At 47.2% G+C, this 17,896-nt stretch overlaps 1 protein-coding gene across 3 annotated transcripts in view; it reads right to left on the reverse strand.

The window, feature by feature from the left end:
- LOC134984221 (oocyte zinc finger protein XlCOF22-like) overlaps positions 1-17,896 on the reverse strand; it is a 38,710-nt gene that overhangs the window by 17,419 nt on the left and 3,395 nt on the right. For all 3 annotated transcript variants that reach the window (XM_063949852.1, XM_063949850.1, XM_063949851.1), the window contains exons 2-4: positions 17,268-17,346; positions 17,048-17,149; positions 16,546-16,893 (exon numbers count right to left, since the gene is read on the reverse strand). In XM_063949852.1, the coding sequence (XP_063805922.1) occupies positions 16,546-16,893; positions 17,048-17,149; positions 17,268-17,301 (484 nt within the window). In that variant the 5' untranslated portion in view covers positions 17,302-17,346. The remainder of the gene's footprint in view (positions 1-16,545; positions 16,894-17,047; positions 17,150-17,267; positions 17,347-17,896) is intronic.

Here is a 17,896-nt window from a genome sequence, read left to right on the forward strand (position 1 = left end):
AATGAGAGAGAGGGAGAAACCAGCACACCTTGCCTCTACAGCCAAAGCAGTGCTTTGCCGGCCAGTAACTAGGAACTTTAGATAAGGGACCTAGATTATTATATACACATACAGTATATCGCTCCACCCTACCACAAACACCCTTGTACCAAACAAGGAGCTTCTGAGGGTCCCTAGGAGGTAGGAAATGGCGCAATGAGCCACTGGCCCTACTCTCCGGAAATGCCCTGCCCCCTTAATGGCGTGCAGTGTTCCCGCAATAGTTTATACTGGCAAGGTAATAATTGCAAAGAAAATGGGATTAAAACCCCTTTTCAGCATCAGTGCCAGTGTGGGCTTGCATAGAGGGACAACAGCAGCACTTAAGCCGTGTGCCTGCTGCCCTAATGTCGCCATCTGTACCGGGGACCCCGGTTTAGTACTCACCACTCAATTAGGGATGGTGGCATGCTGTGAGGAAGAGCTCACGACGCAGGCAGACTGGTGCCAACCCGTCCTGCCTGAAAATAACAAATTAAAATACATTTTGAAGAAAACTCTCTGGAGCTCCAGAGAATGCACCCGGCTCCTTGGGCACATTTTTGTAAACTGAGTCTGGTAGGAGGGGCATAGAGGGGAGGAGCCAGCACACTCTGAAGAAGTTTTAAAGTGCCAGGCTCCAATGGACCCCATCTATACCCCATAGTACTAAGACAATACCAGTATCTCCTAGGATGTTAGAGAAAATAGGATTTTACATACCTACCGGTAAATCCTTTTCTTGTAGTCCGCAGAGGATGCTGGGGTCCATAATAGTACCATGGGGGTAAAGACGAGTTCACCAGGAGCCATTGGCTCCCTCTATGCCCCTCCTACCAGATTCAGTCTAGAAACTGTGCCCGAGGAGACGGACATCATCGAGAGAAGGAAATACACAGATAGTTGCAAGATTCATACCAGCTCACACAACAATGCAAATCCGGCAACAGGCGGAAAACTCAGCAACAGCTGAAACAATACTGAAACAGTAAAGAATGCAGAACTTACCTAGGAACCAGGCAGTACTGAACTAAACCACTGCAGGATAAAGACGCGCTGGGCTACGAGAAAAGGATTTACCGGTAGGTATATAAAATCCTATTTTCTCATACGTCCTAGAGGATGCTGGTGTCCATATTATGGTACCAAAGAACCCAGAACGGGCAGGAGAGCATGCAGGCTTCTGCAGAACTGCTTGACCAAACTTGAGGTCATCAGAGGCCAAGGTATCGAACTTGCAAAACTTAGCAAACGTGTTCAATCCAGACCAAGTAGCCGCTCGGCAAAGTTGCAAAGCTGAGACACCCTGGGCAACCGCCCAGGAAGAACCCACTTTACGAGTAGAGTGGGCCTTAACAGATTTTGGACACGGCAATACTGCCGTAGAATATGCATGCTGGATGGTGAACATGATCCAGCGAGAAATCGTCTGCTTAGAAGCAGGACATCCAATTTTCTTGGGATCATACAGGACAAACAGAGAGTCCGACTTTCTGTGATGAGCAGTCTTCTTCACATTGATCTTCAAAGCACTCACAACATCCAAAGCCTTTGAAGCAATTGAGGAGACAGTAGCCATTGGCACCACTATAGGTTGGTTGATATGAAAAGCTGACACAACCTTAGGAAGGAACTGTTGATGTGTCCTGAGTTCCACCCTATCCTCATGTAAGACCAAATAGGGACTTTAACAGTACAAGGCTCCCAATTCTGACACACGTCGCGCGGAAGCTAAGGCCAACAAAGTGACAGCCTTCCATGTGAGAAACTTGACCTCAACTTCCTGTAGAGGCTCAAACCAATCTGATTGCAGGAAATGCAACACCACATCCAAATCCCAGGGTGCCGTCGGTGCCACAAAGGGAAGCTGGATATGCAGAACCACTTTCAAAAATGTCTGAACCTCAGGGAGGACAGCCAGTTGTTTCTGGAAGAAAATGGATAAAGCCGAAATCTGAACCTTGAGGGATCCCAATCTCAGGCCCATATACACACCTGCTTGCAGGAATAGGAGAAAACGTCCCAGTTGAAACTCCACCACAGGAAGCTTCTTGGATTCACACCAAGACACATTTGTTCCAAATGCGATGGTAATGTTTAGACATTACCCCCTTCCTAGCCTGTATTAGAGTAGGAATAACAGTGCTAGGAATACCCTTCCGAGCTAAGATCTGGCGTTCAACCGCCATGCCGTTAAACGTAGCTGTGGTAAGTCCTGATAAGTGAACGGCCCCTGTATTAGAAGATCCTCCCGAAGAGGCAGAGGCCTTCGATCTTCCAGTAGTAGAAACAGCAGGTCCGCGTACCAAGCCTTCCTTGGCCAATCCGGAGCAATGAGGATTGCCAGAACCTTTGTTCTTTTTACGAGCTGTAGAACTCTTGAAATGAGAGGAAGTGGTGGGAACACATACACTGACGGAAACACCCACGGTGTCACCAGTGCGTCCACCGCCACTGCTTGTGGGTATCTCGACCTGGAATAGTACCTCTGCAGCTTCTTGTTGAGGTGGGAGGCCACCATGTCTATGTGAGGAACCCCCCACCAACCGGTTACCTCGTCAAACACCTCAGAGTCGAGGCCCCACGCTCCTGGATGGAGATTGTGTCTGCTAAGGAAGTCTGCTTCCCAGTTGTCCACTCCCGGAATTAAGATTGCTGACATCGCCACTCTTAGCTCCAGAATATTTATTGGAAGAAGGGATTCCTGACTTGACCACATTCCTTGGAAGGTTATCCCTTGAGTGACTGCTCCCCAACCTCTGAGACTTGCATCCGTGGTCAGAAGGATCCAGTCCTGAACCCCGTACCTTTGGCCCCCCAGAAGGTGAGGCAGTTGCAGCCACCAGAGGAGCAAACTCCTTGCTTTTGGTGACAGACGTATCCTCTGGTGCATGTGTAGGCGAGATCCCGACCACTGGTCCAGGAGATCCAGTTGAAAGGACTGAGCATGAAACCTTCTGTACTGCAAAGCCTCGTATGAGGCAACCATCTTCCCCAGAAGGCGGATGCACTGATGAACTGATACCCGGGTAGGCTTCAAGACATCCCGGATCACTGTTTGTATCACCCACGCTATCTCCGCCGGGAGAAACACCATCTGCACCTCCGTGTCGTGGATCATCCCCAGGAAAGACAGCCTGCTTGACGGCTCCAGATGAGACTTGGGAAGGTTGAGGATCCAACAGTGCTCCCTGAGCAGATGCGTCGTGAGAGCAATGGACCGTAACAACTTCTCCCTGGATGACGCCTTGATCAGCAGATCGTCCAGATATGGAATTTTGTTCACCCCTGCTTGCGAAGGAGAACCATCATCTCTGCCATCACCTTGGTGAAGACCCTCGGTGCTGAGGAGAGACCGAATGGTAGTGCTTGAAACTGATAGTGATCGTCTAAAAGTGCAAACCTGAGATAAGCCTGATGCGGCGACCAACTCGGAATGTGGAGGTACGCATCCTTGATGTCCAGGGACACCAGGAACTCGCCCTCCACCAGACCGCACATCACTTCTCTCAGAGGCTCCATTTTGAACTTGAACTCCTTTAGATAAGGGTTCAACAACTTCAAGTTCAAGATTGGCCTGACCGAACCATCCGGCTTCAGTACCATAAAAAGGTTTGAATAGTAACCCTTGTTCAGCTGATGAGGCAGAACTCGAACAATGACTTCTGACACACCAATTTTTTTTATGGTGTGCAGAAGGATTTCCCTGTCTGCCAGCAAAGCCAGCAAGCCTGGCTTGAAGAATCGGTGAGGTGGAAGAGTTTGAAACTCCACCCTGTACCCCACGGGACACAATATCCTGCACCCAGGGATCCAGGCTGGACGACACCCAGACGTGGCTGAAATGTCCGAGTCTTGCTCCCACCTGACTGACCTCCAGGCTGGGCAGTCCACCGTCATGCTGTAGACTCTGAGGCACCAGAAGCAGGCTTCCTGTCCTGGGAACCTGCGGGTGCAGATTTCTTGGATTCGGCTCGACCACCTCTGAAGAAGGTTTGTTCTTTCTAGTCCAAGCGGGCCGAAAGGCCTGTGACGTGTTGGGAGTAAAAGGTTTCTTCATAGCCGGTGCAGCTGAGGGAAGAAAAGGAGACTTACCCTCAGTAGCCGCGGCAATTCACACATCCAGCGCATCCCTAAAAAGATCCTGACCTGTATAGGGTAGGTTCTCCACACTTTTCCTGGATTCCGCGTCCGCAGACCATTGGTGCAGCCAGAGACCGCTGCGAGCCGAGACAGACATGGCGGAGATCCCCACAGCCATGGAACCCAGATCCTTCATACATTAGATTCTACCAGGAACCCTGCAGAATCCTGTATGTTACGTAAAAACAAATCAACGTCACCTTTATCCATTATAGTCAAGTCCTCCTGCAGAGAGAGTGATCACTTCGCTCTTGCTTTAGAAAGCCATGCACAGGCGTAAATATATTTGAGCGTAGCATCAACCCTGCGATCTGCCGGGTCTTTCAACGCGGTGGATCCCGGTATCGGTAAGACCACCTGCTTCGACAGTCTGGAGACAGACGCGTCAACTATAGGCGGGGTCTCCCATTTTTTTCTATCTTCCACAGGAAAGGGAAAAGCTACCAGAACCCTTTTAGGAATCTGGATTTTTTTCTCTGGGTTTTCCCAGGATTTTTAAAATATAGCATTTAATTCCTTAGATGCAGGTGAGCGGGGCTTTCTTACTATCCGTGAAAAAAGCCTCCTCAACCTGCTCAGGGGGTTGTGTCAGTAATGTTCAACACATCCCACATGGCCTCAGTTATCAACTGCACCCCCTTAGCAAGTGATGCCTTCCCCCTCAACACATCCCCATCACCGTCTGCCATGTCAGAATCGGTATCCGTGTCATCCTGCGTAATGTGGGCAAGATCACGTTTGTGAGAATGTACCGCAGGGGACCCCGAGGGAACAGGACCGGAACATACAGCCATAGAGGACTGTAATACCTGAGTGGCAGTATCAGTCCTAGCAACCCTTTCAGAAATCTGAGAAAAAGTCCCCCTAAGAGAAACTAACCACTCCGGTAACCTAGCCGGGATCTGCGCTACAACAGGGCAATCCTGATTACATGGGATGAAATCTTCCTGAGAAGAGATATCCTCTGCAGCATATGAGACAGAGACTCTAGACATGTTTGCTGCTATACCCCACACACACACAGGTAGGGGCAGACAGAGTTCCCCCCCCAAGAATGGCAGAGAGACACAGAGATTGGAGCCAACCCACACACAGCGCTTGCTAGCCAAGGGAGACCCCCTGTCAGCGCTGACTGCTCCTTAATAGGACACACAGTCTTATTACAGCCCCCCCCCCCTTCTACAGCCCCCTGGTACCGTATATAGATAACTGGAGTTGCTGTTGAGGACCTGTTCTTCCTTCTAGTGCAGTGCAGGAAGGAAAATGGCGCTGGAACGCTGCTGGGTCCGTTCTGAAAAGCTCCACCCCCGTAATGGCGCCGTCTTCCCGCTCTTCATGGATTATACTGGCCTGAGGAAAAGGTGCTGGCTGAGATCCGTGAACCCTGACAGGCTGCTGGACCAGTGGAAGGGTAAGCACTGGCCCAGGGCGCCCCTCACAGCGTCATACCATGTGCCGCTGAGCCTTCCCAGGAGCGCCCTCCCCACTGCCGTCATCTTTACACCGGCCCCCCACTTGTCAGTGACTCACTCACCACTTCTTCAGCTCTGTAAGGGGTCGGCGGCATGCTGCTGGGGCGAGCGGTCCCCTGTGGCAGAGAACAATCAGACCCCCCCGGAGCTCAGTGTCCAGTCAGCGGAGACAGTGGCTCAGACCCCGCAGGGTGGACACTACTCCCCCCCTTAGTCCCTCGCTGCAGGGAGGCTGTTACCAGCAGCCTCCTTGTAAAAAAATAAACTCTAAATTAAACTTCACTAGAAAAGCTCAGGAGAGCTCCCCTAGCTGTGACCGGCTCCTCCGGGCACATATTCTAAACGGAGTCTGGTAGGAGGGGCATAGAGGGAGGAGCCAGCCCACACTATTAAACTCTTATAGTGCCAGTGGCTCCTAGTGGACCCGTCTATACCCCATGGTACTAAATGGACCCCAGCATTCTCTAGGACGTAAGAGAAAGTGGGACATTCCTGTTGACAGTCCTTCATGACACTTTACCTAAACCAATCCCGGAGGAGTTGTCTTCCATCTCGAAGTAATATGATAAAGGAGTAAGACTGTTACAGACACTCAGAGTTTGTTTTCTACTGTAACATGTGCCAACTGGGACTAAGTTACTGGGCATGGATCTATTTTTGGCCCAGATTTATTTGCTCTTGTTATGGGTATAAAACGTATCCTTTCATCTTTATTTCCTGTGCTATATAATTGCTATATGGTCTGATATTCTTTCCACTGTTACGTTTCATAATACCTTTCTAGAATGTTTGGGTGTTCAGGCAAAGCATGACTGATCCATGTAATATCCTGTTGCCCTTATAACGGTGTTGGTAGAACCTACATTGGATATCAGGCCATGTTCTTGGTCTTTACCTCCTTTGGTTACATTGAGATTTGATATTTCTTTGTACAATTGTTACTATGATGATTAGATTTTGCACTGTGATATGGCTACTTGGGGTAGTCGGTGGGTTTCCCTTTTAGGTCCGACCGCCACCTTTTCCCACCTTTCTGTCACGGTACCCTAGTGACGGAATCTCTAGCTCCTTTATGGACGCTATTTCTGGCTCCCATTTTTTCTTTCCTTTGCTATCTGTGATTGGATAGTTTGTAGTATGCACACGTCCTACAGACTCTATTGGACTTTACACAGATAATCCTAGATGTTTCATACCATGATCTGATCTCTATCACGGTGACATTTTTAAGTCTTAATGTAAAAGGTCTCAATTCTCCCCGTAAGAGACGTCTTGCATTAACATATTTAGCTGACCAGAAGGCGGCGGTGGTAGCCACTCAGGAATCACATGTTCCATTGCACTCTCCCCCTCAGTTTACCAATAACTACCCAGCATGCTCTATCTCCTGTGGTGTAGCCATCCTTTCTAATAGATGCTGCCCCTTTCACCTGGAAAGCAAGTGGGTGGATTGCAATGGTAGATATTGGCCCGACGTCCACAGGTGGGGGTTGTGCTTACAGCCCCACACCGTGCAGGACGTTTGGCATTTGCCAGAGAACACCAAGATTGGCAAATTCGCCACTGGCGCCCTGTGCTCTTCACAGATGAAAGCAGGTTCTCACTGAGCACATGTGACAGACGTGAGAGTCTGGAGACACCAAGGAGAACGTTCTGCTGCCTGCAACATCCTCCAGCATGACCGGTTTGGCAGTGGGTTAGTAATGGTATGGGATGGCATTTCTTTGGGGGGCCGCAGGTAGCCTGACTGCCATTTTAGGTACCGAGATGAGATCCTCAGACCTCTTGTGAGACCATATGCTGGTGCGGTTGGCCCTGGGTATCTCCCAATGCAAGACAATGCTAGACCTCATGTGACTGGAGTGTGTCAGCAGTTCCTGCAAGACGAAGGCATTGATGCTATGGACTGGCCTGCCCGTTCTCCAGACCTGAATCCATTTGAGCACATCTGGGACATTATGTCTCGCTTCATCCACCAACCACGTTGCACCACAGACTGTTCAGGAGTTGGCGGATGCTTTAGTCCAGGTCTGGGAGGAGATCCCTCAGGAGACCATCCGCCACCTCATCAGGAGCATGCCCAGGCGTTGTAGGGAGGTCATACAGGCACAGGGAGACTACACACACACTACCGAGCCTCATTTTTACTTGTTTTAAGGACATTACATCAAAGTTGGATCAGCCTGAGGTGTGTTTTTCCACTTTAATTTTGAGTGTGACTCCAATTCCAGACCTCCATGGGTTAATAAATTTGATTTCCATTGATCATTTTTTTGTGATTTTGTTGTCAGCACATTCAACTATGTAAAGAACAAAGTATTTAATAAGAATATTTCATTCATTCAGATCTAGGATGTGTTATTTTAGTGTTCCCTTTATTTTTTGAGCAGTGTATTTCTGTATGGGGTGATATTTTTAACCACTTTTTAGATGCCATTTTGTCCATGTGTAACTCCATTTTGTATATGTATGACCTCATTGCTCTATATATGTACATTTTATTAGGATTAGTGCTTTAGATACCAGTTAGAAATATAGATTCACAGCTGTCTCTCACCTTTGACCTAGTGTGAAGGACACAGTGTAAGAATATACACAGCTTTTAGGCTGGCTGATTATAATAAATATATGTTCCTATTATCAGTATCTCAGATGGAAACTGTCTAGTAAGATGTTTGGGGTATTGTATACATAAGTAGGTGAAAGGGGACAGTTGTCCAGGATAAGATAAATGATGTTATACTGAATGACTACTGCACCCAGCATCACAGACCCTGAATGTAATATCTGGTAAGACAATGTCAGCGTATCCTTGCAGGGTATAAAGCCTAGAGACTTACACATAACAGGTTAGTTCCGAGTGAAGCTAGTTCTGTCTGCAGCGGATATAGACTTCTATTAACCCACATCAGTTTAATAAATTCAGACAGAGTGTTAGGGTCTCCTGCCCTGTGCTGCCACGTCGTCATGGCAACCGGGAGACAAGTGCTAACGGAGTAACCTGAGAGCAGCTGATACTCCGGTTCGGGTCTTTTGCTGTGCAGTGGTTATAGGCTCTGTGCACGGCAGGGGATCCGGTGCTGGTTTTTGTGCTCACAGTCTGTGAGGTCTGAGGGGGGCGTGGACAGCACCTGCTTTATAAATCCTCTTCTCAGGTTAAGCAGATGCTGCTGAATCTTTGTTGGTTAGTCAGGTCCTGAAAGTTAGCCAGTACTGTGTAGCTTTGTATTTGTTGTTGCTTACTGCAAATAGGCCTGGGGATTTGGTACTACACTCTGCCAATCCAGACCTAGCAGTAAGACTGGAGTCAGTCGTTTAGCTTGCTGGGGTTCTTTTACTACTCTGTGAACTTAGCAAGTTTGCGGCTGTATTCTCAGACTTGCATGCCTAAATTCTGTCTCACTGTGCAAGGTGTTCAGGTGTCAGTTTAGTGGCAGTAAGCTGAACCTGTGCACTGCAAGTGAGGATTAGGATTGTGGAGACTCTCCTTGTGTCTATCATTCCATTTCTGACCAAGGAGTTTACTGCCACACCCGTTGGTAACCCTTTAGGGTTTTGCTGTTGCCCTTAGCAACAGCATTTCGGGTTCTCTACGTATTAAAACACAACATCTTGCTTTTTCCATCTGAGCATTCCTAATACCAGGGAGACACCCAGTTTCTTAGCCTCAGGGCTTCTCTGTTCACTTTGTGTTTATTTCGTTACCCTATCACCTTCTGTGTACGTAATGTCATATTCCCCAGTCTGTCTGTGAGTTCATTTGTTTTGCATCCCTATCCGTTCAGATACCAGCACATTCCTGCAGGCACTGGTGTGCATAACAGTTCAGACACCAGTACATTCCTGCAGGCACTGGTGTGCATAACACAGAGTTATTAAAGAGGGTCCCTGAGGGCGACTGAACTATATTGTTTAAACTACTTAATCGATGACCATCATCTGGGACAGATCATGAAACATCTGAGATAAGAGCTGAGTATTCTAATTTGTTCTTGCTATTACTGTAACTGAGTATAACTTGTTATTTGCAGGTTCTCATTGTTGTAACTTAGAGAAATAAATGCATATCCTTTATAATATGTCCTGTGTCAGTCTCCATATTTATCACATTGTATCACATAACCTGGTCGCTTGAATTTTTCTACCAACAACAATTTCATGGTCTGATCACACCCCTCTGATAGGGTCCTGGTCGCCTTTTCCCGCTATTCCTCCTTTACCACCTTGGAGATTGCAGGATTATATATTAATGGATGCTGAAGGCAACAGAATTTTGCAAGAGGCCCTGTACTTAGAGGTAAACGCACCTGAAGATACTTCTATTACTAACCATTGGTGTGACCTTAAGGCCATGGATCAGAAGCCAGAGAAGGCCGTCATCCAAGTGCCAGGGGACAGGTAATCAGCAGGGAAGGTGCAGGATTCTGAATGCTGGTTCCCACACACAAGCTCAATAAATGTATTATATACCTAACGCGACGGTAGCAAGACTCAGATGCTGCCAACTCAGTAACAGGAGCCGCTCATTAGCCAATTCCCTGAGGCCGGCTGTTACAGGAGCATGTGGCTACATGACAGGGGCTGCGCCAGATATTTCCTAAGCATTGTGTCACATGGTATGAGGAACCCAGAGCCTGTACCCCAGCAAGTGGACGCAACATGCCACAAATAATACACATCCATAGCGTACATAATATAGCATGTAATATACGTAGTTATAGTAGACATACCGTCAATAACTCTATTACTCTTAAGTCCACAGTAACCACAGGATATACATTGGGATATGAGGTAGCATCAGAGGATTGGCACCAACGATCAAAAGCTTTTGACCGCCGAGAATGCAATGGGCCAGTCCTCTATATCCCCGCCTCCTGGCTCAGGCAATTCAGTTATTTTCCAAAGTTCAAGGCAAGAGCATCATAGAGAGCCCCAACGAGGCGAGAACACACATGCACACCCTTCCGTACAAGAAGGAAGAGGTTAGTAGGTGTAAGAATCAGCAAATCAGGTGCGTCAGGGTAGAATCCATGTAGATAATGTGGACTTAGGAGAAATAGAGTTATCAATGGTAAGTCTACCATAGTTACATATTTCTCCAGCAGGGTCCACAGTAGTATCCACAGGATATACATTGGGATGTCCCAAAGCAAATTTAGTGGAGAGGACGCTCCTGATTAGACAGGAGAATCCTTCGCCCCAAATGTAGCATCCTGAGAGGCAAAAGTATCAAAGGCATAATGTCTAATGAATATGTTGATGGAAGACCATGTGGCTGCCTTACAGATCAGTTCAGCTGAGGCACCATGGCATGCTGCCCAAGATGGACCTACTATACCAGTAGAATGAGACATTACCCAAAATAGGGAGATCAGCACGAGAGTAACCTTCCGGGATAGTATTTTGAAGCCACCTCGCCAGCGTTTGCTTGTCCGCAGACAATACCCTCTTGTGGAATCCATAGAGCACAAAGAGAGTTGGATATATTCTTGCCACACACTGTAATAAATAGAAGCAGAAGATGGTTTCCTTGTTCTAAGCATTGTTTGAATTACCTGAGAAAATCCTTTAGCTTTAAGGATGGACGTCTCAAGAGCCACACCGTCAAAGACAGCAAATCCTAATGCCTGCGACAACAAGGACCCTGCAACAGTAGATCTGGACGTTGATGCAGTAGCCACGGAGTGTCCACTGATAGCCTCTATAGATCTGTGTACCAGCGCCTTCCCGGCCATGCCGGAGCTAATAAAATCCTGGTGCCCTTTCCTTGTTTGACCTTCCGAATCACCCTGGGTAACAGGGCGATTGGTGGAAACACATAGCTAGCTGAAAGTCCATCAACTGACAGAGCATCCACGAAGATCGCTTTGGGATCCTTTGTTCTTGACCCATATGCGGGTACTTTGAAATTCTGCTGAGAGGCCTTGAGGTCCATCTCCGGCAGCCCCCACTTGTCTACCAGACTCTGGAAGACCTCGGGGTGTAAAGCCTATTCACTTGCATGAATGGCGTGTCGACTAAGAAAATCCGCTTCCCAGTTTAGGACGCCTGGAACAAATACTGTGGACAACGCTGGATGATGAAGTTCTGCCCATCTTAATGTGCGTCTTACCTCCTTCATTGCCTTTTGACTGCGCGTTCCTCCTGGATGATTGAGGTACGTTACTGCTGTCGCATTGTCCGAACAAATTTGAATCGGTTTCCCCTGAAGGAAGTTCTATATATGACCCAAAGTTCCAATAAATTTATCGGCAGGCAACTTTCTTCCTTGATCCACAGCCCCTGGAAGCTACCTTTTTCTGACACTGCTCCCCAGCCCTGAAAACTTGCATCCGTAATCAGCACCTCCCAATCTGAGATCCAATAGGGACTCACTTTGGTAAGATGGGACACCAGCCTAATGACCTCCGTACTTCCAGAGGAAGTACCATAGTCTTATTTTTTTATTGTCTGATGTAACCCATTCCATTTGGAAAGGATCAGACATTGAAGAGGACTTGAGTGGAATTGAGCATACTCCACCATGTTGAATGTCGACACCATTGATCCCATCACACACATAGCTGCATAAATTGATACCCTTTGACTTTGTAGCAAATCCTGAATCCTCAACTGTATTGTGGATATTTTGTTCAGAGGTAAAAACACTCTCTGAAGACTGGAATCCAATACAGCCCCCTAAGTGCATCATCCGTTGTGACGGACCCAGGGACGACTTTGCCCAATTTTTGAGCCAACCGTGTCTCTGTAAACAAGCTATTTTCTGTTGCAGATGACACTGAAGCAATTCCTGAGATTGCGCCAGAATTAATAAGTCGTCGAGGTATGGAAAAATCCTTATCCCCTGTCAACAGAGATAAGCCACCATTACCACCATATTTTTGGTGAACACTTTTGGAGCTGTGGCCATTCCACATGGTAGGGCCTGAAACTGAAAGTGTTACTCGAGGATGGTAAACCTGAGCTAGCACTGATGGGACAGTGCTATAGGAACATGCAGGTAAGCATCCTGAATATCCAAGGATACCATAAAAGCCTCCAGCTCCTTGGCCAAAATAATGGAAGGTAAAGTCTCCATATGAAATTGAGGCACCCAAATGTACTTGTTCAGCACCTTGAGATTGAGTATGGGCCGGAACGACCCATTTGGTTTCTGAACTAGAAACAGGTTGGAATAGAAACCTTGTCCTTGTTGCACAGGAGGAACTGGAATTATCACTCCTGTCTGAAGCAACCTCTGAACTGCCTCTTGTAAGGCCCTGGCCTTTGTTTCTACTGAAGATGGGCTGGTACAAAAAAACCTTTGTGGAGGGTGCTTCTTGAAGGCAAACGCATAACTGTGAGATAATGCTTCTTGCTCCCAGGCATCTGTGGTGGACTGCTGCCAGAATCTGTGTAAAATGAAGAAGTCGGCCTCCCACCCTGGGGTCCTCCAGGTGGAGGCCCGCACCATCAGCCTGATGGCTTATCTTCTGGTTTGGAAGCAGGCCTTCTGGTAAGCCCAGTGCTTTTTAGTCTTTCCAGACTTGTCTGATTGGGACTGTTTGCCGTAAACTTTTCCTTTCGCTTTTCCTTGGGTCCGAAAGAACCGAAAAGCTGAAAAATTAGGTTTAGACTTGTAAGTAGAAGGAAACTTCGCTTTCTTAGAGTCTGCTTCTGACTCCAATATACTGTAATTCTTTACCAAAAAGAATATCTCCAGTAAAGGGCAAAGACTCTAGAAACTCCTTGGACTCTGAGTCAGACTTCCATGTACGTAGCCAAACCGACATGCGAGCGGCTACTGCTGAGGCTTATGCTTGAGAGGCAATAGTACCCATGTCCAAGGCTGCTTCTTCCATAAAAATAGCCGCCTGTTTAATATGTGCAAAATGGGATTTTTGCTCTCTAGATGCCAATGCCCAGCGGCCGTTGCTTTTGCCATCCAGGCTGAAGCCATGGCTGGTCTCACAATTGCCCCAGACAAGGAGAAAATAGTTTTGAAAAAAACATCTATTTTTCTATCCGTAACATCATTTCATGATGTTGAAGGCAGAAGTAATGTATATTTTCACACTAATCGAATGACGTGCGTATCTATTTTGGGAGCCACCTCCCTTTTTAAACAGTCCCCAGCTGGAAGAGGATAATGGGAATTCCATTTCTTTGGAATTCTAAACTTCTTACTGGGTGTTACCCAAGCCTCTTGCATAATCTCCGTCAGCTGTTCTGACCCCAGAAATTCAGTTCTGACTGTTTTGGGATGTTTAAACACAGGAGCATTGGATTTTAACAAAGGCTCTGCTGCCTCCTATAAGGATAGAATGGCTCATAGAACTAATTAGCTCAGGTATAACCACTGAGCTGGGACCTTCATCCTCGTCTCTGTATGCAGACCCAGAATGTGAGGAATCCTCATCCTCCCAAGTGTCTCCTTCTGAAACATGTGTAGACTGTGAGGATGTTGTTTCATGTTTGTGTGATTTATTTTCCATAGACCTTTCAGCCTGTTTTTCTTGTAAGGGTTAACAGGGTAACCTATCCCTAGTATAGGAGCTGGCATTATCCACTCAGCTATATTGTATAATGTCTGTGCAAAAGAAGCCCACGGGGGTTCAACTTGAACCTGTGCCTGCCTTGGATTATTAAGGAGGCTTTGGTGAAAGCTAAAACAATTGGTTAAAAAGACTCAGGGTGGGACTACCCCCTGTTGAACTGTATGTTGGTTTGAGATAAAAAGATGAGGCCTATGAGCTTCAGAGGTGGATTAGACCATTTTCACTCTGCTGTAAACAACTTGCTGTATTGCAGTTGCCGGTAGCAATAGGGAACAGTCTTTTTTAAGACTGGGTAAATAAAAAATCTTCTGCCTCAAGACGACCGCTTCATCTTGTGACTTGCAGGGCTAAGCGAAACTTAGCTCCGTTTTTCGGCTCTCCAGGGTACACCCAGCATCTCCAAGCTCCGCCTTCCACCTGCTACCGTGCCGTGCTTGGTCAAGCAACTATTGGAGATTCGTCAATACCACACAGGGGTGGTAAGACAGCGTGTTGACGCATACAGAGCAGAGCAGTGGTTCCAGACCCCACTAAATAGGAGTCTGGTGGTGGCTGCATAGAATCCGCCCACTGCGTAGTGGGTGGAATCAGTAACAGGCGGTTACTGACGGTAAGCGGGAATCCCCTATTTGGCTAGGTCCCGTGTGACCTAAACTCCATTCTGTGACTGGGGCCGGGACGCAAGGCGGTGAGGGCTTTCGTAAGCACCGTCCGATCACAATGGTAAACAAATCACACACCTGTACGGTGTTAACTACACAATTTGTGACTGAAATCACTTTAACAAGCTATAAAGTGACATACGATCTGATACTTCCCTGCTTTGCACCAGCATTGAGGATTGAAATATACCAAAAAACTGACAGAAATAGTAAAGTCAGCAATCACACTAGCAATCAGTCACAGGTTATTAATTAGTATTATAAGCAATATGATCACATAATCAACTACAGATACATTTCAAGTATGTAGGAGAAACATATTACTGCCTTTCCTTGTATAGGATATTTAACGTATTCAGTCGCAAAGTGAATGAAACAGCAGTAATAGTTTACAGACTCATATGCATCAGGCACTTATCTAACTCCTCGTACCCAATGGTACGCTGAGGGGATCCAGACGCAAATAGTGTACACCAATGCTCAGTGAACGCAACAGTGAACACATATGCTCCAGTCACACAGCCGCCTATACTGCGACCGGGTCCTTTTAGATACACAGCGTCTCAGACGGAAGCGGGAAATCAGTTCATGAGGGGAAACTCAGAGGAAACTGGTCATGAAGCGGGGGGAGGGGTGACCAGGGGAGCGTCTTACTCCCCACTGCTGACATCAACCCCAGGGAACGGCCTCACACTAATCCCTGGAGCCTATGATCCCTGGGGCCTAGTGCTGGTGTACCCGAGGTGGCAGCCGCATCAGCGACTGTTCAGTAGTCCCCACCCCGAGAACAGTGCGGCTGTGTCTCGCATCTCCCCCACTAAGCAGAACTGACGCCTGACCTTCTTCCCATTCTCCGGCCGCAGCCTGGTAACGTCAGCTGGACTTGCTAGTACATCCTACACAGGTGCCCGCTGAAACAGCACTGAACACGTGCGTAAGCGTTGTCGTGACCGGGCGGGAAGTTGTTGGAGCGACTCATTCTAAGGTGGCGTGTAAGACGCTTTTTAGAAAACTCGCTCAAAAAAGTTAAGACTACAAAAATAAATTTAATAACGAGCTTAGGGATTCCAAAATCAGCAGTCCAAAGATCGTGGTCCAGCTCCTGCCGCACCAACAAAAAAACTGAATTCCCTGAGCCAGGAGGCGGGATATAGGAGACTGGCCTGTTGCATTCTGGGAGGCCGAAACCTTTTGATCATTACTGCCAATCCGCTGACGATACCTCATATCCCAATGTATATCCTGTGGATACTACTGTGGAACCTGCAGGAGAAAACGTAGGTACCACACAGTGACATGATGTGAGGGGGAGAGCAGGAGAATAATAGGGACTGATGGGTCCTGATGTATGAGATGCACCAGAGAGTGTCGGGAGGAGACTGGTCAGATCTCTGGGCTGGTACCACACAGTGACATGATGTGAGGGGGAGAGAAGGAGAATAATAGAGGCTGATGGCTCCTGATGTATGAGATACACCAGAGAGTGTGGGGAGGAAACTGGTCAGATCTCTGGGCTGGTAACACACAGTGACATGATGTGAGGGGGCGAGCAGGAGTATAATAGGGGCTGATGGCTCCAGACTCCCCCACTGGGAAAATACATATTCCTCATTAGTTTGTACTGACAGAGGAGGGTGTAGTATAAGAGATTGCTGTAGTGACTGAGCAGGGAGAATATGTGACTCTTTTCTGTAATAAGTGTTTATTACTCACCTGTGCTGATATCTGTAGGGATCTCCTCTTCCTTACACTGCTGATCACCCCTCACATACGTCTCTTCTTCTCCCTCTATACTTTCTGCCTTTATATCAGTCACATACGTCTCTTCTTCTCCCTCTATATCTTCTGCCTTTATATCAGTCACATACGTCTCTTCTTCTCCCTCTATATCTTCTGCCTTTATATCAGTCACATACGTCTCTTCTTCTCCCTCTATATCTTCTGCCTTTATATCAGTCACATACGTCTCTTCTTCTCCCTCTATATCTTCTGTCTTCATATAAGTCACATATGTCTCTTCTTCTTCCTCTATATCTTCTGCCTTTATACGAGAAAGACGTTCTACCTAAATAACCCAAAAAATACAATGACATTTGCATACTGTTTGATTAAACTGAGGTGAAACAGTATAATATCAGTGTATAAGACACACAAATCCTCTACAGATCATATAGTGACAGTCACTTAAGTTTATTGGGGAGAACCTATAGCCCACCTACCTGATCCTCCTGTGGGATCCTGTGATTCTCCTCTGTACAATCCTGGGAATACAGAGGACGGGGACATCTCTCTGGGGTATCTCTGTTACTGGGTCCATCTGTAGGAGACACACAGTGACTGAGTACAGTGTATATATGTGATTATCAGATGATGTGTGTATATAGGGGCCCCCATACCTGCTCTCCCCTGTACAATACATGACAGTCTTCTCTTACCCAGTGATGTGAGGGGCCGGTGATTCTCCATCATCACGTACTCATACAGACCCCTGTGTTCCTCTATATACTCCTCCTCCTGCATGGAGACATAGACAGTGACATCCTGACACCTTATAGCAGGGCTGGCCAAACCGGTCCTCGAGATCTACCAACAGTTCATGTTTTCCAGGCCTCCTGGAGATCTGTAGAATTGTCAGTTAGGAATGAATTCAGCACATCTTAATTAGTAATGACTACACCTGTGCACCAGCTAGGTGGTCTGGAAAATGTGAACTGTTGGTAGATATCGAGGACTAGTTTGGCCAGCTCTGTCTTATAGGAACCTGACACACATAGTGATACAGTCATCACCCAGACACATCCCCTGGTGTTACTGTATTATGTCCCATTCCCAGCAGTCACCTCTCCAGTCATCACCCAGACACATATCCTGGTGTTACTGTACTCCCAAGTCTCCTCAGACCCCAGTCATGTCCCTGTATTATTACTATAGATAGAAGTGACGTTATTGTGACGCTCCCAGATCCCCTCACCTCCCGAGTCATGTCCCTGTATTATTACTATAGATATAAGTGATGTCACTGTGATGCTCCCAGAGCCCTCACCTCCCCAGTTATGTCCCTGCA

Source organism: Pseudophryne corroboree (genome assembly GCF_028390025.1).
Source record: "Pseudophryne corroboree isolate aPseCor3 chromosome 3 unlocalized genomic scaffold, aPseCor3.hap2 SUPER_3_unloc_40, whole genome shotgun sequence".
Lineage (NCBI taxonomy): Eukaryota > Metazoa > Chordata > Amphibia > Anura > Myobatrachidae > Pseudophryne > Pseudophryne corroboree.